The 23,370-nt window shown below is 43.9% G+C and overlaps 1 protein-coding gene across 8 annotated transcripts in view; it reads right to left on the minus strand.

The window, feature by feature from the left end:
- The window catches only part of ANKS1B (ankyrin repeat and sterile alpha motif domain containing 1B), an 812,878-nt gene extending 793,757 nt beyond the window's left edge, over window positions 1-19,121 (minus strand). For all 8 annotated transcript variants that reach the window (XM_081080965.1, XM_081080961.1, XM_081080962.1 and 5 more), the window contains exon 1: window positions 18,947-19,121. In XM_081080965.1, coding sequence (XP_080937091.1) covers window positions 18,947-19,080 — 134 coding nt within the window. In that variant the 5' untranslated portion in view covers window positions 19,081-19,121. The remainder of the gene's footprint in view (window positions 1-18,946) is intronic.
- Window positions 19,122-23,370: the final 4,249 nt, after the last annotated feature.

Raw genomic sequence — 23,370 nt, forward strand, 5'->3', positions numbered from 1 at the left:
CTCACACTTGTCAGAATGGCTATCATCAACAAATCAACAAACGACAAGTGCTGGAGAGGATGTGGAGAAAAAGGAACACTTGTGCACTGCTGGTGGGAATGCAGACTGGTGCAGCCACTATGGAAGACAGTATGGAGTTTCCTCAAAAGTTAAAAATGGAACTCCCATTTGACCCAGTGATCCCACTTCTAGGAATATATCCCAAGAAATCAGAAACACCAATCAGAAAGGATATATGCATCCCTATGTTCATAACAGCACAATTTACCATAGCTAAGATCTGGAAACAGCCTAAGTGCCCATCAGCACATGAATGGATTAGAAAACTGTGGTACATATACACAATGGAATACTATGCTGCTGTAAAAAAGAAGGAACTCTTACCATTTGCAACGGCATGGATGGAAGTGGAGAGCATTATGCTAAGTGAAATAAGCCAGTCAATGAAGGAAAAATACCACATGATCTCACTCATTCATGGATAATAAAGACCATTATAAACTGATGAACAAAAATAGATACAGAGGCAGAGCAGCATTGAACAGACTGTCCAACTACAGCAGGAAGCCTAGGGAAGGTTGGGGGGGGTGGTAAGAGATCAACCGAAGGACCTGTATGCATGCATATAAGCATAACCAATGGACACAAGACACTGGGGGGGTAGGGGAGGCCGGGGGAATGTCTAAGGGGGAAAAAAAAAGGAGACATATGTAATCCTCTTTGTAATACTTTAAGCAATAAAACAAAATTTTTTAAAAAAAGAAGGAAAGCATAACAAAGAGGAAGTGGGAAACATAAAGGGAAGAAAGACTTATGATTAGGGTGTTTTCTCATTAAGTTCACAAAATCGTCAAGGTAAAAAATATTTTCCACATACCCCTTTTCTGAAATTTTGTCCCCTTTCCCCTCTGAACAATCAGGTTGTTCCCAAAGCAACCAGCAGCCCCACATATGCTCCATGATTTTGTCACCAGATCCTTGCTACCTTGATTCCCAGTCTTTCCAACTCCTGGCAGTTCAATTTCTCCTTGATTTTATGAGGTCTATATCCTATCTAATAAAAGAGAAACATGGTAATTGGCATACGACTGCTACCCTTCCCATTGGCTAATCAGGGCAATATGCAAATTAACTGCCAGCCAAGATGGCGGCTGGCAGCCAGGCAGCTTGAAACTAACATGAGGCTTGCTTGCTTCAGTGACGGAGGACTCCAACGTTCCCCGCCTGCTTTGTCGGCCTCTGAGCCTGCAGTTTAAGAAACATTGTAACAAATATAGAAGCAAAACAAAACCCCAGAAACCTGCTTTCAGCGAGCCCGGGATCTCAGAGCTGGAGTTATACAGTGTTTCAATTATAGAACCGAAACAAACCAGATACCTTCGTTCAGCAGCAGAAGCCTCAGAGCTGGAGCCAGAGCTAAAGCTAGCCCAGAATAATTAAAAAAAAAGAAAAAAGGGAGCAGTTGGGAGCTTCAGTCGGCCTGAAAACAGCCCTCAGCCCCTCACCCAGACTGGCCAGGCACCCCAGTGGGGACCCCCACCCTGAAGGGTGTGTGACCAGCTGCAAACAGACATTATCCCCTCATCCAGGCTGGCCAGGCACCCCAGTGGGGACCCCACCCTGATCCAGAACACCCTTCAGGGCAAACCAGCCAGCCCCCACCCATGCACCAGGCCTCTAACCTATATAGTAAAAGGGTAATATGCCTCCCAGCACTGGGATCAGCGGAGCCAAGAGGCCTCCCAGCACCGGGATCAGTGTGGCAGGGGGCAGCGCCCAAACCCCCTGATCGCCCTGTGGCTCTGTGTGTGACAGGGGGCGGGGCCACGACCTCCCTATCCGCCCTGCTCTGTTCGTGACAGGGGAAGGCGCCCCAACCCCCTGATCAGCCCTACTCCGTGTGTGACAGGGTGCAGCACCCCAAACCCCCGCCCCCCCAAGGGCCCTGCTCTGTGTGTGACGGGGTAGAGCCATAACCTTCCCATCGGCCCTGCCCTGAGTGTGAGAGTGGCGGCGCCCCAATCCCCTGATCCACCCTGCCCTGAGTGTGACAGGGGGCGGTGCCTCAACTCCCCTATCGGCCCTACTCTGTGAGTGACAGGGGGGAGCTCCTCAACCCCCTGATTGGTCCTGCTCTGTGCATGACAGAGGGGAGCTCCCCAACCCCTTGATTGACCCTGCTCTGTGCGTGACAGAGTACGGAGCCCCAAACCCCCTGATGGGCCCTGCTCTGTGCGTGACAGTGGGCAGTGTCCCAACCCCCTGATTGGCCCTGCTCTGTGCGTGACAGAGTACGGAGCCCCAACCCCCCTGATGGGCCCTGCTCTGTGTGTGACAGTGGGCAGCGCCCCAACCCCCTGATTGGCCCTGCTCTGTGCATGACAGGGTACGGAGCCCCAACCCCCCTGATGGGCCCTGCTCTGTGCATGATGGGGTGGCACCACAACCTCCTCATCGACCCTGCCTTGAGTGTGACGGGGCGGTGCCCCAACCCCCCAATCGGCCCTACCCTGAGCGTGACTGAGGGTAGCATCGCAACCTCCCAATCTGCCCTGCTCTGTGCATGACAGGGGAAGGCGCCCCAACTCCCCAATCGGCCCTGCTCTGAGCCCGACCATGGGCTGCACCTAGGGATTGGGCCTGCCCTCTGCCACCCGGAGCACGCCTAAGCCAGCAGGTGTTTATCTCCCGAGGGGTCCCAGACTGCGAGAGGGCACAGGCCGAGCTGAGGGACCCCCCCCTCCCTCCTCCGAGTGCACAAATTTTTGTGCACCGGGCCTCTAGTATTCCTATAAAACCCCATTTCCCCAGAGATTTTAAGATGGCGTCATAGGTAAACACTTGTACTTGCCACCCCCCACAACCACATCAAAATTACAACTAAAATACAGAACAGCCGAAACCGGTTGAGCTCAGTGGATAGAGCGTCGGCCTGTGGACTGAAAGGTCCCAGGTTCCATTCCGGTCAAGGGCATGTACCTTGGTTGCAGGCACATCCCTAGTAGGAGATGTACAGGAGGCAGCTGATCGATGTTTCTCTGTCATTGATGTTTCTAACTCTCTATCTCTCTCCCTTCCTCTCTGCAAAAAAAACAATAAAATATATTTTAAAAAAAAATAAAAAAAATAAAATACAGAACAACTATCATCCAGAATCGCTGGAGAGCTGGCTGAATGGAAGTCCTACAACTAGAGAAGTAAAGAAGAAAGTGCACTGAGACTGGTAGGAGCTATGGAGGCACAGAACAGGCTGGTCCAGCACCCACGTGTGCTGCTTTTTTAATCGTGAGGGAGGTCGTTTCTGCAGAGGCCGCCTGGAAGAGCAAGGAGTCCCAGCCTCACACAAGCCCCCCAGCCCAGGGTCCCAGAATGGAGAAAAGAAGTCCCTTCCAGCAATAAAAACTATGGGCTGTAAAAACCAGTGCAGATTAGGGCTCAGTGGCACAGAGGTTGCTGGAGACTCAGCTGTTTCTCTTAAAAGGCTAGCACCACAAACTGAACTTACAAGATCCCGCTTCCTCTGAGCTCCAGTAACAGGGCGAGGCTTTGGGGAACACAGACACATGCAAGGATGAACTGGAATGTCTGGCATCAGGGCAGGAACTCAGGGGTGGCTTTCTTCCAGACAGAGGTGCTTGGAGGGATCATTGTCCCTATGCTGTGACCTCCCTGGTCTCAGGGCTGACTGGCAGCCATTTCTGTTTGCTCCACCCTGATGATTCCCTAAGACCCTGCCTCATCCAATTTACAACCTCACCCAAGCTGTGTGCAGTGGCTTTTGCATATGAATGACTTGTCCTTGCTCAGACTAAAATCTCTCAAACAAGTTGCAGCTGGGTCAGGGAGCCTCAAACCCATCAATAAAAGGCCCAAGACCTAGCATCAACACCAGCCTGCCTTGCTTCACAGCTGGGCCTTATCTGGGCACTTCCAAACCCAATACAAAAAGGAGGAATCTGCAGATCTCTCTGTAGCTCCTGCTGGGTGGCCACAGGCAGTGGCTGACTTTGAACCTCTCTGGAAACCCAAGAGTCAGTGGTCAGTGTCAGACCAAACCAGATTACAACTCTATACATCCATAAAAACACACTCAAGGGGAAGACTCAGTGAGCACCAAAGCCCCATTGAAGCAAATCTTGCTCCATAGGGGTGTCTACTGCACAGCAGCTCTCCCACTGTGTTCAGAGCTGGTCCTCACAGCCAATTGACCTGGAGGTCAATTCCTCCCAATGACCCCAACAGCAATCAAGTCTCAACTACAACAAGACTGTGCTCACAGCCCACAAAGCGGTGCATCTAGAGCTCCCAGCTCAGGTGACTGGGGAGGCTGAGCCACTGGGCTCTATAGAACACCTACTACACAAAGCCACTCTACCAACTCAAGGAGACATAGCAGCACTATCCAATACATAGGAACAAACACAGGGAAGCAGCCAAAATGCAGACAAAGAAACATGTCATAAATGAAAGAAATGGAAGAAAACAAACTACTGCATATAGAGTTCAAAACCATGGTCATAGAAACTTCCAAAAAAATGCAAAAGGACCAGTCAGAAATTAAGCATACACTGACTGAAATAAAGAATAATATCCAGGGATTCAACAGTAGAGTAGAGGATTCTGAGAACCAAATCAACGATTTGAAATATGAGGAAGCAAAAAACACAACCAAAAGAGCAAAAGGAAAAAGAATCCACATACATGAAGATAGTGTAAGGAGCCTCTGGGACAACTTCAAGTGTACAAACATTCGCATTATGGGGGTGCCAGAAGAAGAGAGAGAGCAAGATATTGAAAACCTAGTTGAAGAAATAATAACAGAAAACTTCCCCTATCTGGTGAAAGAAAGACTTACAAGTCCAGGAAGCACAGAGAGTCCCAAACAAGAGGAACCCAAAGAGGACCACACCAAGACACATCAACATTAAAATGCCAAGGGCAAAAGACAAAGAGAGAATCTTCAAAGCAGCAAGAGAAAAGCAGTTAGTTATCTACAAGAGAGTACCCATACAACTGTCAGCTGATTTCTCAACAGAAACTATGCAGGCCAGAAGGCAGTGGAAAGAAATATTCAAAGTGATGAATAGCAAGAACCTACAACCAAGATTGCTCTACCCAGCAAAGCTATCCTTTAGAATTGATGGTCAGATAAAGAGTTTCATAGATAAGAAAAAGCTAAAAGAGTTCATCACCACCAAACCAGTATAAGAAATGTTGAAGGGTATTCTTTAAGAAGAGGAAGAAGAAGAAAAAGAAAAAAATCAAAAATATGAACAACAAAATGGGAACAAATACATACCTATCAACAATTAGAATCCAAAAATCAAAATAAACAAATAAGAAATCTAATAAACAGAATAAACTGGTGAATAAAATAGAATCAGAGCCATGGAAATAGAACAGATTGATGATTCTCAGAGGGAAGGAGCGTGGGAGGTGGGAAGAGATTAAACAAAGATCTTATATGCATATACTGTTATGCATTGCCTCTGGACACAGACAATAGGGCGGTGATAGCCTGGGATGGGGGAGAGGGGCAATGGGGGGGGAAAAGAGGGATATCAGTAATAATCTCAACAATAAAGATTTAAAAAAAAAAGAAAAAACATTTCCCACCCTGGCCTTTGTGGCTCAGTTGTCCCTTACACCAAAAGGCTGAGGGTTCAAGTCCCGGTCAGGGCACATACCCAGATTGCGGGTTCTATCTCCAGTGGGGGGTGAGGACAGGAAGCAACAGATCGATGGATGTCTCTCCCTCTCCCTCTTCTTCTCCCCTCCTCTCTCTCTAAAATCAATAAAAAACATATCGGGTGAGGATTATTCAAAAACAACAACCCATTTCAGTGTAAAGAACAAGCAAGCAAGACTTCCAAGAAGGGTCACAATAGACATGGCTCTTGTACTCTTTTCCTCAACTCCTTTCTATCAAAGAAACAACATTTGAATTACATTTCTGAGAAAACAGTATCACCCAGTTCCACATTCAAGAGTTTCGTTAAGATAATGAATGGATTAGGTAATATATTGGACAGATATTGTGTGGTCCCATATTCTGCTAATGAATAAATAGTACCATAACTGCAAAGCCAAGATACAAAAAGAAATACTATGAAAAGGTCATATGTTCTTAGAGGTGCTAATGATGATAAGAAAAGGTAAGAAGGTAAGGAAAGAGGAGGAACCATGATCTCTTTAGATCCTGAGGTGGTACCTTGCACATTAAGCATGTTGTTTACTAGTAAATCCAGGCCTGTTTCATTCCTTCGTAGGTAGTAAAACCAAAAATGTTATCATCTTTCCATTGAGCTTGTTTTCCCAGGCCTAGAAAAGGACAGCACAACTGATAATACTGCCTGCTGCTTATTTTTTCTTAAACTTGGCATCAAACGCCAAATGGTCTTTTAAAGGACAGAATACAACTGCAATGAATGACTGTTGCAAAGCTCCCAAACTACTGTTTCCCAATTTTTTCAAATAAAAAGGGTATTTTTCCGCTATATCAAAATGCTTACTAAAGAGCTTCAAGGAAGTTTCTTTGTTTAGATTTGTTTCTAGAAATTATGGATTACTGGTACTAATTTAAAGTCTGGAAAATCCCCAGTATACATTATTTACTGCCCTGGTTCCTTTAGACCAATAATGATTTTTATAAGACCTGTGCAGATTGACCATATTTTAAAATATACTTGGTCAATTTCCTGACATAATGTTTCTGTGACATTTTAAAAATCATAGTGGGAATATCACGTAACAAGAAATACCTACTTGCTGAAATCTTTCTCTCTATCAAATTCTGCAAACTCAACTTCCTTGGTAAATGACAGTTACTATCTTGGTGCTTTTATAACTCTTCTTTTGCATTATCATCATCTTACTAAAATTCTTGAGAAGGCATTTCACTGACAATTATGATAAAGACTTTCAGCTAAACAGCAAAAATTATATAAAGATTTTCTGTCTCTCAGTCAATCTAGAGGCCTACTACATATCCACAACAATATACATGAAAAAAAAAGCTCATAAAAAGAAAATGCAACATACTGACCAGCCTATCAAATTATCACATCTTTCCTCCAAAGTGTAAGGAGAAATAGTGTCCAGAAAAAAGTGCCACATAATACCCAAGCTTTGGGCATCATCTCCATGCCACCTAGAATTTTTTTTAAACCTATCTTTCATTGATTTCAGAGAGAATGGGAGAGGGAGAGATAGAAACATCAATGATGAGAGAGAATCATTGATCAGCTGCTTCCTGCACACCCCCTACCGGGGATTGAGTCGGCAACCCCGGGCATGTACCCTGACCTGGTTCATAGGTTCAATGCTCAACCACTGAGCCACGCAGGGCAGGCTGTCACTATAATTCTTGCCCTAGCTCAATGGTCGGCAAACTCATTAGTCAACAGAGCCAAACATCAACAGTACAACGATTGTAATTTCTTTTGAGAGCCAAATTTTTTAAACTTAAACTATATAGGTAGGTACATTCAATTTTAAATTCACGGTTTTCATCTTCCGTTTTTCTTTGCTGCTTCTTTGTAGACATCTCAAACAGGGCACCTAAAAAAATGTTTCATTTTATAATAATAAAGCCACCAACACAAAAGAATTAAAATTCTTAAATTGATGACAAAAATACCTGTAGGATTTGCAGCTGGTTGGAAAAATACAGGTAACTTTATACTTTGAGTAGGTACTTTTGTCACCTGCACGCGATTTGCGGACGTGACTAGCACTAACCACTGCACATGAGACTGCTGACTGACTGGCTCACTCAACTCGTGCCTGAATCGCCCTCGCCTCCCCCACGCTGTGTATCCCACAGGCCCGCCTTCGCCACGTCTCCCATCGCCCGACCGACGGACACCCCCCACTTCTTCTAACGCCACTTCTTCAAAATAGACTCGCCCAGGCTGAAAACTGACTTCTGCGCATGGGCCACGAAGTTTCAGTCACACTGTATGTGCGCGCCCACACGTGGTATTTTGTGGAAGAGCCACACTCAAGGGGCCAAAGAGCCGCATGTGGCTCGCGAGCCGCGGTTTGCCGACCACTGCCCTAGCTGATTTGGCTCAGTGGATAAAGCTTCGGCCTGTGAACTGAAGGGTCCCAGGTTTGATTCCAATCAAGGGCGCACGCCCTAGTTGTGGGCTCAATCCCATTAGGGAGTGTGCAAGAGGCAGCCAATCAATGATTCTCTCTTATCATTGATGTTTCTCTCTCTCTCTCCCTCTCTCTTCCTCTCTGAATTCAATAAATAATAATTTTTTAAAAAATTTAGACTTCTTAATTGCCCAACACAAGGGTATAGGCATGGCTGACTTGGAGAAATTTATCATCATCACCATCATTGTCGGCATTAAATAAAAATAAGAGCGTTATGTTACTCTCCTCTTCCACTTCCTCTTCCACTCTTTTCCTTCTTCATTTCCCTCCTCTTCCTGAACAATCCCATCCCTAAGTCCATTAAGTAGGGCAGAGAAAGACAGGCGTCCATGCTAGAGGCAAGAGTGAAGTGACAGAGCCCGAGCCAGGGGAGGAGCATGCCCATATTGGGGGAACTGAGCATGGGTGTCAGAGCTTAAGCACATTAGAGAGGGCACCCTCTAGGGGTGTGCATGAAATGAGAGGGTCAGAGCTCACGTAGGGTGGCAAGGGTATCCACGGGGTGATGGCAGAAGGGAACATCCAGACATGGGGTGTCAGAGTCCAAACAGGGTGAAGAGGGCACCACATGCAAAGGTGGCCCAGTGCAGGGGCTAGACCCCAAGCAAGACAGAAAGGGTATCCCTCTGGGGATAATCTGGCGTAAGGAGTCAGAGTCAGAAAAGGGCAAGAGGGCGTCTGTGTAGGGGACCTGTCATTGCTCATCATGTTCACTTTATTCACTTGCTTACGATAATGCCTATCAGGCTTCATATACAATTGCTTTTTCCCTTTGCACTGGCTATTTTGTGGAGAGGAACATTCAAACTATATGAATATCCCATTCTTCATTATTAATTCTGGTACTTAAACTGACCCAGACTTTGCGAGTTCAAGCCCCTTCAGGCTAGCTTTGTAGAGTCATTCTTTGAGTTTTTTGTTTGTTTGTTTGTTTGTTTTTTGGCATTTTCTCTGCTTCAGTCCTAGATCAGTCATTTTACCAAGAAACCAGAGTTCCTTTTATCGAAAAATGGTCATTAAGGGCTAAGATTTGGGTACTAGTTATGCCCATCAGTGAAAACAATATATTCGCACACACAAATACACGTTTATTGAAAGCAATGATTCGTCCATCTCCACAGGCAGGATTCATTTTTGTTTCTCCCTTCCTATATTTGTAATTTCCTTCTCCAATGGTGAGAAACTTGGGGTTCTGTTCTCGTTAGTGCGTACACTTATTTGATACATCCTGCCACAGGTAACCAATCCTCTCCATCTGCCACTCAGGCTTTGCCACCATGCTAGGCTGAGATGCCCTTCCCCCAGATTGTCAGTCTGGTAAACTCCTATTTATCTAACAAGATTCAAGAATCACCTCCTCTTTGAAGTGTCCCCTAATTATTCCTCTCAGATAGAAATAAAGGCATCTCCTTGCTCCTCATGTTCCTGTAGCATTGTTTGGTACTTGCATTACAGCAAATACCATGTATATTTTTAAGTCTTTTATTTGTATTGAATTTATTGGGATGACACTGGTTAATAAAATTATATAGGCTTCAGATGCACAATTCTATTATAATAGATCATCTGCATATTGAATTGTGTGATCACCACCCCCAGTCAAGTCTCCTTCCTGTATCACAGTGTATTTTAACTCTTTGTTGACATATCTGCCCAATTACTCTACAAGTTCTAGAGGGTAGAGAGAGATGATCTGATTCAATTTTAGGACCCACATGGTACTCAATAAATACTAGTTAAAATAAATAGTAATCGTTCTTTGTTATCACTGTCCTTAGGTCAGTCCCCTATAAAATCCTGGCTGACGTTGATTAGTTGGATAGTAGTTGGTTCATTGAGTAATAAATTTTGGTCTTACTACACAGCATAAAACATACCACTGGAAAAACTTGCAGGAGATCGTTTTAGTATTGTTCCTAATTCTTCATGTTCTCTGATAGGCCCTCAAAGTTTCCATCGACCTTCAGAGTGAGAGACCACTCTGTTCACTAGCCAAAGCAAGCCCACGGGAAGCAACTCTGTCCTGGGCTGCCCCACTGCTGGCGTTTATCATTCCTGCTGCTCACCTCCAATACACTCCCACTCACTCCATGTCTCCACACTAGCAGTAAAACAGCTATACAAAACAGGGAGACTTCTGTAAGTAAATATAGCAGTGTTTCAGTATTTTCAAAACGCAAGATACTATATTTAGCCTACTCGTGATACATAAAACATTCCAAATGCAGATTAGGAACTACAGGTATCAAACAGAGACGCCAAGTGGCTAAACAGTAATTAAGGCACAAACAAAAGAAGAAAGAAAACTGTAATGTGGAAGAATGGTAACTGGGACCCAGGGGTCAGAACTTCCAATGCCTTCCTTGTAAAGTAAAACATAGGTTTATGCAATAACCTAGATACTGAAGTCAACCTGCAACATGAAATTTTCTTTTAAAAAAAGCAAGAAAATGCATTTAAAAGAATTTGAATCTCAAACCACATTAGATATTAAAGCTCTTGTACAATTGCACTCCATATCTTTGTCACCTGTGATCATATCATAAACATATACACCTAAGGAATAACTTCTTCTGCAAACAGGCAAACAACATGCCATTTGCTGATATCCAAAATGTGTATATAGTATAACAAATACCCAATAAAAATACTACATAAGTAGCAAAAAGGCTTTTCCAGCACCAGACCCTATGTTATCCCATTTCTCAGTTCTCCAATGAGAAGGAAGGATAAATGACCACCTTTCCCAACCCCCCCTCAAAAATCTGGCAAAATCTACTCCCTCAACTTTACTACAAGAGCTCCCAATATTAACTAGTTTAGCCTAAAGTTATGTTTCCTCTTTAAATGAAAATGTTAAAAGAGCTTCCTCTTCCTAAATGCATTTATCAATCAATCACACTTCAGTAGGAATTAACTGTCAGCTCCCACAAATAGTTTATGGTGGTTGTGTAAAGCTGGAAAGAAGTGAGGACACGGAGTCCATGAGGTTAGAAATTAACATTGAGGGAGGCAGGAAACTAGAGGTGATGAAAGCAAACTCTGTAAACTCAGTTTTGAGGGTTCAATATCCGTTCTTCTTAATCTACTTCTCACGACACAGCCCATTCCCGCTTTCCCTTAGGAGAGGAACAGTTGGCACAAAAACGAGAGCCAGGGTGAACTTGTAGCAATTAGAATGGAGATGAGGCTTTCTTTCTAGAAAACTCTTTGGGCAGGAAGAGTCAGAGGAAATATGGTGTGGGGAACAGAAATATCAAGCAGGCAGAGAGAAATGAGGTTGGCTGTTTATGCTCACATCCATCACTCAAAATTTGTTCAAAGAACGGTGACAAGCCTAGGCCGATTGTTTCAGCTCACTTAACTAGAAGTAATTAACCACTTTAAATAAAGCTGCCCTCACAACATACTGGAACCCAGATAGCTCCATAGCACAACTGAAGCAAAGTTCAATTTTCAGACAGATTCATGAAGACATCCTGTTAAATGAATCACACAATTTCGCCCGGCTGGTGTTGCTCAATGGTGGAGCATCAGACATGAACTACGACAGTGATGGCGAACCTTTTGAGCTCGGCGTGTCAGCATTTTGAAAAACCCTAACTTAACTCTGGTGCCGTGTCACATATAGAAATTTTTTGATATTTGCAACCATAGTAAAACAAAGACTTATATTTTTGATATTTATTTTATATATTCAAATGCCATTTAACAAAGAAAAATCAACCAAAAAATGAGTTCGCGCGTCACCTCTGACACGCGTGCCATAGGTTCGCCATCACTGAACTGGGAGGTCACAGATCAATTCCCGGTCAGGGCACATGCTGGAGTTGTGGGCTCGATCCCTGGTGGGAAGTGAGCAGGAGGCAGCCAATCGATGTTTCTCCCTCATCGATGTTACTATCTCTCTATCCCTCTCCCTTCCTCTCTCTAAAATCAACAAAAAAATATTTTAAAAAATAAAATAAATAAATCACACCATTTCAGTCCTCACCCAGACTGAACACAGATTTAGAGGTCACTTGCTGTCCTGTTCATGCGAAAGAAGAAAACTGGACTCTACCGAGAGTCCCTGGGTCTGTGTTACACAAGGAAGTTCCCCGGGTTTTCACCTGGCATGGTGCCTCTGCCCGCCATATGGTTCACAGGACCGTGTCATCACGTACATAAGAACGAAGTGGAACACAGATGAATCTTCTGTGCAAATTCTGCTTTGCCAGATATAAAATATTCTCTCATATCAACCTATGATGAATCACCAACTCATCGTATTTTAATAAAACCATGCTGCAAAATGTTCAAAATGGAAACCAAAGGCAGACAAAATATGCATTAAATGTTAAATACCTTCAAGTTCTGAAGGTTAAAATTAGTCTTTTCTAATCTTTGACTTGAATTATAGTCTGCTTCCATTTCTAGTTAAATACGAAAGAATGTTCTATAACAGGCTCCTTGAAAGAATTTTTCAACACGACCCCAAATGCATAATTAAATAAACTATTTCATTCTACAATTGATCTAATCAAGTTGTGTTTACCGCCACGTGAGGGGTTAAATGGCTAAAGGTGGTAGACATGCTACTGAATATTGTAAGCTTCTGCATTAACATGAGTGAAGACCTGCTCCACCATTCTGTCAACTGTAAGGAACCGCTGAGACACACGAGGTTTTGGGCGACGTAAGAATGGACAAGGTGCGTAGTAGTCACTGGCCAGTTGTCCTAATTCCCTGCTACACATCAGCCCCACCGCTTGGAAGAGGGAGCGGAAAACCCTGCTTAGGAGAGAAGGAGGTCAATGCCAAAATTCCCTCTCCCTCCTCGCTCCCCTTCATGCAGCTGGCACGGTTCGCGCTGGCAGACACGGCTCCCCGAGCATAATGGTGCAATCACCGCTTCAAACATCATTCCTCTCTAAAATAGATAACCCACTTGCAAGTTGACTATTTTTATAGATACAACATTTTCATGCCGTTTCACTGCTCTATTTGTGATTTATTCCACTTCACCGATGCAGTTTCCCTGGAAGTATCTTATATCAGAGCCCCCATAACCACAGTTGTTCAAAGAGTCATGGAAATTACAATGCCTCCGAGTTGCCTCTTATCTCCTTGTACTCGTCAACAAAAACTTCATGAACTGGATCCTGAATCTAAAAAAAAAAAAAAAAAAAATTTATAAGCTATCTGGTTTATATGTGTTTAGTGGCCAGAAGGTTTTTTTCCTCCACTTACTGAGCTATTTTTTCCCATAGGGATCTTGAGGACTGGATTTTTGATGTTCAACAAGAACTTACTGAACACATATTAGTAAGATACATTTTTACTAATGGCTCCTTGAGGCATTAAGAAAATCAAGTAAATCTGAGGCATTCACAAACTTTTTATTGCTTTATTAAAATACAAATAACTCAATCTAGACACACTAAAAAAGAAATAATTTAATATACATTTTCAAAGGGAATTATTCCTATTTGGATTAAAAGGCAGTTGTACCAATGGAAGAGACTTCAAAAGGCGTTGCAGCTGTCTCATGAAAGATATGTTAAATACAATGAAATTTCCCATATATTATGGACGAGGAAAAAGGAGGGAGGCAACTCAATTTCATTTCTGTGGTGAGCTCTGACGAGCTCAGGTTTCTTCAAGGATGAAAGGGGGTGGTGAGGAGTATAGCTGAAAACAAACACAAAACCAGGCGTATATACTTGTCCTGGGAAAATGCTAATGTCTCTTTCAGCTAAGTTTGAAAAACAGAAGGGAGGTATAAAAGTTCACTGCTATGGCAGCTAACGTAACCTTGAGCTCTGACAGAGGAACAGTAAAAAAATCATGGATGGTTTTAGACCACAAGAGAATTTCCTGTGACATTGAACAATGCCAAGAATCCGATTCTTCCCAACTTCTAGTTTGCTTCTATCTTCCCTGGTGAGAATAATTTCCAAACTAGAAAGGATAAACAAATAACGTAAGGAGATTACTGAAGTTCTAAACAGACAGAGATCCTAAGAGACACTTGGCTGCTTCAAATGAGTGTAAGTACCCAGACCCAGAAGAATGAGACGCATCAGTATTAAGCATCATCAATGGCTTACATCCGGAAACAAGCTATAATAAAGTAGCCTGATTTGGATGGAATTTGTTGGCTTACCACTAAAGGGGCAATCAAAGGAAAGCCATAACCAAAAGATAGTGTAAATTTAAAAAGGCAGTGGATAAAGTACTCCTCCATATTATTCTCACAGGTATATTGGAAAGAAGTCGCTGACAGCTCTGTTAAGTGGCTTCAATCGTGGTAGAAACACCACCCAGAAAGACTGCTACTTTTACATTTGTGCTAAGCCAAAGAGAGGTTCTTTAGAGATACATCATGGTGTGTTGAATTCCAGTCATAGAAAAGATGCTTACTAAATCTACAGATGATGCAGAGAAGTGACTCTGTTGGAAGACAGACTTAAGAGACACGAAGATCTAGACAGATTATAAATATAGGCTAAAGCAAATAAGATGAGATGTAATAGGAAAAATTTAAGTCCAAGCAACACGTTTACACGTACCGCATAGGGAAAGCATGGCTCCACCTGTCATGGAAAAAAGAATACCTAGAAGTTTTGAGTAACTGCTCAATGTGAACCAATGCCATTAGACCGCCTAGGAAAACTTGACCTGTATTAAGGTAGGATTTAGGTCAACAATAATAATAATGTGATAATTTCATTGTATCGTGTTTTAAATAGCTGCTGTTTTATTTTCATTTTTATAATATGTGTCCATTGTAGAATCCTGGAAAATGCACATAAGGGAGAAGAAAATAACGATCACCCACAATTCCACCACTCAAAAATGAATACAGTTTACATTGTGGTGTTTATCATTCCAGACTTCTTAATGCACATTATAAATGTTCACACACACTTATTTTTTTTTTTCTTAAAAAAAGTAGGATCGTACTACACATGCTATTTTGTAACCTGTTTCTTTGGTCTTGCTTTTTTAATTCAACAGTACATCGAGTCCCAATGTATTCTACATTGGTCTAATGACAGCTAGCACATTTTGTCCACTTCTGCTCGCTGCGCTTCAAGAGAGTCATTGCAAACTTTGAGAATATACAAAGGAAGAAAAATAGAGCAGTAAAAAGTATGAAAATCTAATTCACCTAATCTGTAATGCCACATGACAAAAAGTTGCTGGAAATACGGTACTTCCATGAAAAAAATATAGAAGCTTTATAAGAAAACAAAATAGCTAAATGCATGCACCTTAAGAACTGTCCTGGCAGATAAATTAAACTAATATCATCTGCTGGAAATTAAAGGGAAGTGGATTTCAACTCAATAAAATGAATTTTTTAAATAATTAGAGCTTTCAAAAATGGAACAGATCTAGTCACTGGAGGGCTTCACAGGGCTGGAGTAACTCACTGGTAAAGGATGTTAAACGTAATTCCTCTAAGAGAGATGTTGAATTAAAAGACCCCATTCTATTTGAAGATTCTGTGATTCTAACGGAAAACCTACTACAGAAATTTACTCCCAGTCCATAGTCATTAAGGTCTTAAGAAATAGAGTCCAGTGCTTTAGAGATGCATGAGAAATTCCAATAACACTAATGGTAAACACCAATGTGCTAAATGACGTGCATTCATTGCTTAACATCTCATTTAATCCTTACAACAACCCTGTATGGTAGGTGCTATTGCTATTCCCACTTTATAGAAGAGGACAGTAAGGCTTGGAGCAATTTTATATTTATTCAAGGTCATTCTTACTTTTGCTGAGAAGTTCAGCTGTCACCCCAGAATACCTGACTCCCCATCATAATAGCCACTGCTCACTTAGTAGGTAATATGTAATCAAAAGCATCTTCCCACAATTTCTTAACTGGTGATCCCTCAAAGGGCAGTGATGAGATTTTTTTTTAATTAGAAAAAAATTTAAGGTTTTTTTATTAAATTATGCATAGCAAAAAAATAGTCAGATACACCTTAAACTTTTGAAAATAAAACATTCAATGAATAACACATAAGATGTAGCGGAGCAAACCTGAATCACATTACTGCACATCTTTGCCAGTACTAATCATGGGACCTTGGGCAAGTTCTCGGTCTTCCTATCTCTTTAGTCCTTCATCTGTGAAATGAGGATTGACCACTTGAGGTTGACATAGAATTGAACGAGATAACACACGTAAGCATTTCACATAGGATCGAACACTACTGTTACACAACACAAGTAATAAGTGGTGGGGAGAGACAACCCCATCCCACAATTCATTCCAAAATACTTTACAATTTTGAAGAGTCATCATGTTTGAAGTGGAGAGGGTCACATTTCCCATTATCCTATAAATAAATTTCTGATGACAATCATTTATGAAATAAAGTGACAACTAAATAAACTGTGCCTTCTCTCAGGAATTCCATTTTATGCAAATGACCACCAGAAGAATACAATTTCAACTCCCATTTTCTTCAAAGACACTGTCTTAGTTGTTTATTCAGTATGAGGTAGAAAAGTGCAAGTTTAAAGGTTACTGGGTTTGATTCTGATTTTTACAACTTGGTTCACACTGCTCTAATGAGCATGTTTTTTTAGTTTCATTGTTTTCTACGTGCATTGTTGTTGTAGAGTTACTGCTACTACCTCTGAAAAACAGCAAAATAGAAAACCTCTCATTCAAGAGGTACATTGTGGGTCACAATTTTGAGATTTAATGTTTACTAACATTAAATAGTTGGTATTATATTCCTAAAATATGACATCTATTCTTTTTAAAAATGGCACAAACTACAGCGGGAAGGGCCGGGAAGGGTTGGGGGGGTGGGTAAGAGATCAACCGAAGGACTTGTATGCATGCATATCAGCATAACCAATGGACACAAGACACTGGGGGGTAGGGGAGGCTAGGGGAAGGTCAAGGGGAGAAAAAAAAAGGAGACAAATGTACTACTCTTTGTAATACTTTAAGCAATAAAACAATTTAAAAAAGGCACAACTGAGAAAGTATTTCATAGATATCTGCTGATCACAAAAACAGGCTTTTTTAAAACTATCTCAATGAAATTAACTGGAGTTCTCCCTGTTCTCAAAGAGCTCTTTAATGTTATTCCAAAGGAATTGATTATTTTTAGAAACCTATTTTGACCACATAGGTTTCTAGCCATATTCAATTTTATAACTGATACATCACTCTGGCAAAAATTTATTTTACCCGCAACTTAAAACTGTAACCAGATAACTGCTTTTGTATACATTATCTGTGACTAAGGGCACTTACTGGAGCTATAATCTAAAATATGTACACGTTATCTACTTGTGCATGGAAGTGGAAATTATTTAACAAGGGAGTATACACAGGAGTCATCACTTCTAAGGCCTACTGAAAAAACATGTCCCACAAACATTCATTGTTCTGAAGTGAACTGTCATTCCAATAAAATGTCACTGTCAACAAGTATAGATGTTCACTTACGGAGCTTTTTTGAATCCCAGCAACTATTTTCCAACCAAATTCATTTCACTGTAACACGAATGTTTTCATTTACCCTATTAGCCAGGACTGCAATTAACTGCATGGTCTGGCCACTACAACATATGAGAACTGTATAAAGAAAACATTGTTATCGTCCAAAAGTTTGTATTAAGCACATGTTCGGAGTAGCACAGAACAGCTTTTTAAAACCATGAAAATCACTTGGGCTTTTAATTTTTTTTTTTTTTACAAGTACAGCTGAGTTGCCTAAGAGATGGGGTAAAGATATGAATAATGCCTCCCAAAATATCCAGGATACGTGGAAAAGCCATGATTTTAGAAACTAAAGAGCTTTCCTTGAATTGTATCTAGTGACTACTCTTCAGGCGTCCTTCCTCCCAACTGATCTCATTTGTCCATCAATTCAACTTTTGCCTTCTGCAAGAGAAGGCAGCAGCAACCAAAGGCTGTGGCTTTTGCAGGGTAATTGCAAAACTAAGTCAATAGTTTTTTAAATGTGTAAATGATCCCTGCTATTTCTAAAGCACTGCTTGCTGAATAAAGACCTTGACATTTTTTAAAAATGTCATCCTAGAAAGATTCTCCAAGCAGTCTCAGCCTCACCTGAAACATCTCCACATTAAAAGGCCTCTCCCATGTTCCAAATACAGAGAGTATCCCAATCCTGAGATATAAAATAACTAAGTTTCCACTCAGCTATATCCAGGTGACAAAGTGCTGCTGGGCTGCCTCATCAAGTTCTATCCACACCCTGTACTGATGCCATCTCATCGAAGGCTCACTTTCTTCATCCCGTGGGCTCATAACCCACAGCAGAGCAAATGCCTTCTGCAAGAGCAGGTAGCAACAACCAAAGGCTGTGGCTTTTGCAGGGGTGATTGCATTCACGCTATAGCTTCTCTGCCAATTTCATTTAAATAGATACACACGCACACAACAAGGCTGGGTTCGAGGCTGAAGCTAGAGAATAAACACGGATGGAGAGCAGGTGGAACACCCATTTCCTCCCAGCAACACTAGCCCATGTCCAAGTTCTGCACCACGGCTCTGAGAAAAGTAGCTACTGGCGCATTGATGGAAGGCTATTCTAAAATTACTCCAAGAATCCAAGGCGTCCGTCTGACCGGGAGGCTGGAGCAGGCTCCTCTCCAGCCACACACACTGTGTCCCCGTCTAATTTAAGAATGAACCGCTGGCCGCCAGCAGGTGCCGTTACCCCTAGGAGCAGCGCGTACCCATCACCCTGCTTCAGGAGGGAGGCAATCCCGGAGCGGGCGCCCGTCCTTACCTGAGCAGATTCGACAGGGGCAGCGGTCCGGATCCACCGCCCAGGATCCCTCCTTTCCTGCCAGACAGGAGTTTCTCCACCAGAGCCACGTTGCCCGTGCGAGCCGCTTCCAGCAGCTCCTGGTCCTTCCCCATAGTCTCTTCCCGACTCCTTCGCGGAGTCCTTTCCCCCTCCGGGCCCTTCTCCCCGCCCACCCCCCACTCCCCCAAAATGCAGGGCCCACCCCGCCCCACCCGAAGAGAATGCCACCCGGCTGCTTCGGAGGAGCGGGCGTCGGAGGGTGAGGACTGAGGAGGTCGGAGCAGGAGGAGCCGGAGCGCAGTGCACGACCGCGGCGGCGGCGGCCTCGCGCCCCGGCGGGTCCTCGCCGGAGCCTCGCGCGGGCCGGCTGGGCGGTGGGGCGGCGAGGAGGGGCGCGGCGGCGGCGGCTCGGGCGGCCGGGGCCCGCGCCGAGGCCGGGCGGAGCGGGCGCGGGCGGCGGGGCGCGGGCTGGGGCGGGGGCCGGGCGGGGGGCGCCGGGGGCGCCGCGGCGGCGCGGAGGCCTGGCGCGCGGGGCGGCCGGCGCGCGGGGGGCGTGTGCGCGCGGCAGGTGCGGCCGCGGGTCGGTCCCCAGTCGGGGTGGGGGCGGGGGGGCGGGGCCGGGGACGGAGGGGGCCGGGCCCGGGAGGGGGCGGGGCCCCGGGCCGAGGTGATCCTCGTTTTTCGTGGGCGGGGACCCACCCTTCTCCCTCCTCCGGGCGCCTCGGGAGAAGGTTAACCGTGTGAGCACTGGAGTTCTCCCGGCCGCCGCCACGCCTCGGGTTGGTCACCACGCTCGAGGAAAACCCTCCATGGCGGGCACGCGAGGCCGGGGACGCGGGGAAGGGGCCTCCGCCAGGCTCCCGTCCTCCTGCAGGCGGCTGGCCTCGCCCTAAGCCTTACCGCCCCGAGACGGCGGAGACCTGCCGGGGTTAGGAAGAAGGGGTTTGTGTTGTCCTATTGCTGTGGCACTGCACAGCCAGTGACCGTTCCCGTGTCGCCAGGGCGTGGAGGATCTGCTGACTTGTGAAAATATACCAGGAAAAAGGGGCTCTCACCCAACACCGGGCACAATGTGAAGGGGCAGGGCGGGGAGACCCACTGTGATGTGCGTGTGTCATCAGCACTTCACTGTGAGTGGCTGGCTTGGTTTTGGGAGATGCTCTCCATGCCCACGGTGGAGACCGTGCGTTTATTTTCTTTTGAAACTTCTTGTGACACCTTGCCTTGCCCTTGGGGTACACTTCATAAATGCACTGGGGAGTAAAGGGACATCACAGGCATTCAGCAACCCAGTGAACTGGATATGACTACAGCGTGTCCATTTGGGAAATGAGGAAGGAGCGGCACAAAGGGTTAATTCAATTTCTCAGTAAGTGGTGGCAACTGAACACCAGAACTGACTCACTGCGCAGCCCAGGCTCTTCCTAATATACCTTACTGCCTGCAGGAGAAAATAAAATGGACAGGCAATAATGAGCACGGGCATTTGATAAGTAGTTACTATGTACCACACACTCTGCTAAGTCCTTTCCATATGTTATCTCAACCCTCATAGCCATCCCCGGGAGATGAGTACCATTTTTATCCTGATTTTACAGATAAGGAAATTTACTATTCCAAGATCATGCAGCTAGAAAGTTAGCCAAGGTTCAAACCCAGGGCTGCCTGCTATCGGCAGAGATTTTAAATAAAGAACTGGGGAAGACTTAAAAGATGTTTAGTAATAAGTAACAGCACAAGTATATTTTTAAATTTTTTTATGGAATTCAGTATTCTGTGATTTCAATAGAAAGGTTCAAAGTATTTGGTAAATTATGATTACTCATGGGAGGTTTCCTGAAGGAAGTAGATTTTGAACTAGTGTGTTTTTTGCTTGTTTCCTTATGTTTTAGAACCTGTTTTAATGATAAGATGATATTATATGTGATAATAACATGATCCTTGACATAATGGGATTAACCAGACCAGTTAAAGAAGCAAGTCATTGAATTCATTTTGAAAGTTGCTATTTTCCTAATGTTGTCACCTAAGCAAAACACACTTTTTCTAAAATATACTGTAAGTATTCAACTGCTCAGAGCTAAAAATCACCCCCAGTTTTCACATGCAACATGTAATCATGGCTGAGCTAGTGATCAGGAGGCTCCTGAGTTGTCTTATCAGAATCAACTCCCAGTGGGAAACCATTAGTAATGACTTACCCTAAGGATCAGTTCCACAGTTCCAGGCAGTATCTGATACTCAGAGCAGTTTTCCAACTCCAAACTCTTTGTTTTTAGTTACATCATAGCTTCTTGTTGAAAAGGAGAAAGGCTGGGCTGCATGGGAACTAACATGCAAATTAAAAGTGAAAACATACTTCCAAATTTCTGAAGAGGCAAAAAACAAACAAACAAAAAACACCTCCAGATTTTTTTTTAAACATCAGATTTCATTAAGATATTTTGCATCTGTATCTGGTGGAAATAGCCAGAAAGTCTTGGGGACTAATTAGATCTCAGTTTGCATGCATGTGAAATATGTGAAATGAAGACATCGTGCCTGATGGTCTTCACTGGCCTTTCCAGCCCTAATATTCTGTGCCTAGGATGACATATGGTCTAAGTCCTTTAAGTCATATGCATAATTGAAGCTGTAAATCAAGCATGGGATAGATTTGTGATCAATTTCTATTCTGTTTTTAATTACAAAAAAAAAGCTATCTATTCTCCAGGTTTTTCTAATTGAATAGTTTTATCAAAATCTCTGTTCCTGCCGAAACCGGTTTGGCTCAGTGGATAGAGCGTCGGCCTGAGGACTGAAAGGTCCCAGGTTCGATTCCGGTCAAGGGCATGTACCTGGGTTGCGGGCACATCCCCAGTGGGAGATGTGCAGGAGGCAGCTGATCGATGTTTCTCGCTCATCGATATTTCTAACTCTCTCTCTCCCTTCCTCTCTGTAAAAAATCAATAAAATATATTTTTAAAAAAAAATCTCTGTTCCTTATTCTCAATATTAATAACAGTTGTAAGTGCATATTATATACCAGGAATGATACTAGATTCTTTTTCTCATTATATACTGTATATATAATTGTATATATAGTATACTATATATACAATGCACAAATTCGTGCACCTTGGAAGGAACTGTGGGCCGCAAGGCAGCAGTAGGCACAGGGGCAGATCTTGGCCCATCCTCCGTGCCCCTGCCCAGCCCCTCTCGCCACAGTCCCTGGTCCCCTGTCTGCCAGCAGCCCCGCTCCCACTGCCGCTCCCACGCGCTGACGGCGCTGGCCCCCACTCACACCCGCTGACAGTGCAGAGCAATTGGGGCTGGCTCCAGCAGCAGGTGCAAGCGGGGTCGGTGCCTTCAGTGGGTGCAAGCAGCAACTGCTGCCCCGATCGCCCCTCAGGAGCAGGGGAGATGGAGAAGCCTCAGGGGCAATCAGAGTTGACAGCTGCCACTCGCACCCACTGATGGTGCTGAGCAATCAGGACTGGCGCCAGGCACCAGCAGCATGTACAGGTGTCAGCATCAGGTGCAAGCGCCAGGCGGGACTGTGGTGCGCAGGAGCAAAGAATTTTTAATAGCCACCCGAGGCTCACCCCAATGACAGCCACTGGTGCCCCGCCTTGGTCTGGTGCCCCCACTCACCTGCTCCACCATCTTGCCGCAGCCCACACCCACCATGTTCCACACACATACCCTAGTGGTCAGTGCACATCATAGCAAACGGTTATTCTGTTGTTCAATTGTTCCACCGTTTGGTCTATTTGCATATTAGCCTTTTATTTTATAGGATATTATTGTATTATACACACACACACACACCTGTACCTGTCAGAATTAAATGAGACAAAGTAAAGAATCTAGTATCTTTCCTACTACATAATAACACAATCCTATATAATAAAAGCCTAATATGCAAATTGACAAAAAGGCAGAATGACCAGTCGCTATGACACACACTGACCATCAGGAGCCAGATGCTCAACACAGGAGCTGCCCCCAGCCCACAGGCCCTAGTCCAGCCAAGGCACATGTGGGCAGGGGCCACCCAATTGCCCTACCGGTTGCCCCACAGATCAGCCCTGATCACCAGCCAGGCCGTGCACGAATTTTGTGTACCAGGCCTTTAGTTTTACTATATTTATGTACACATAACGTATATTATATATAACCATATGATATCTACCCTTTGAGGTAGATATTATAAAAAACCTCTGAAACCCTTATTATAAAACTGATATATACAGATCTAATTGTGTATACTTTTTGGCAAGTTGAGAATTATTACTCCAATATACACATATTGCAATTCACTCCTCTTGGATTAATAAAAAGAGGTACTAGGGATTGAGGCTAGAAAAAGGAGATAAAGCAAAAGACAAAACAAGTATAGAAGTGTTTTCACACCCATT

Source organism: Myotis nattereri (genome assembly GCF_964212035.1).
Source record: "Myotis nattereri genome assembly, chromosome: 2".
Lineage (NCBI taxonomy): Eukaryota > Metazoa > Chordata > Mammalia > Chiroptera > Vespertilionidae > Myotis > Myotis nattereri.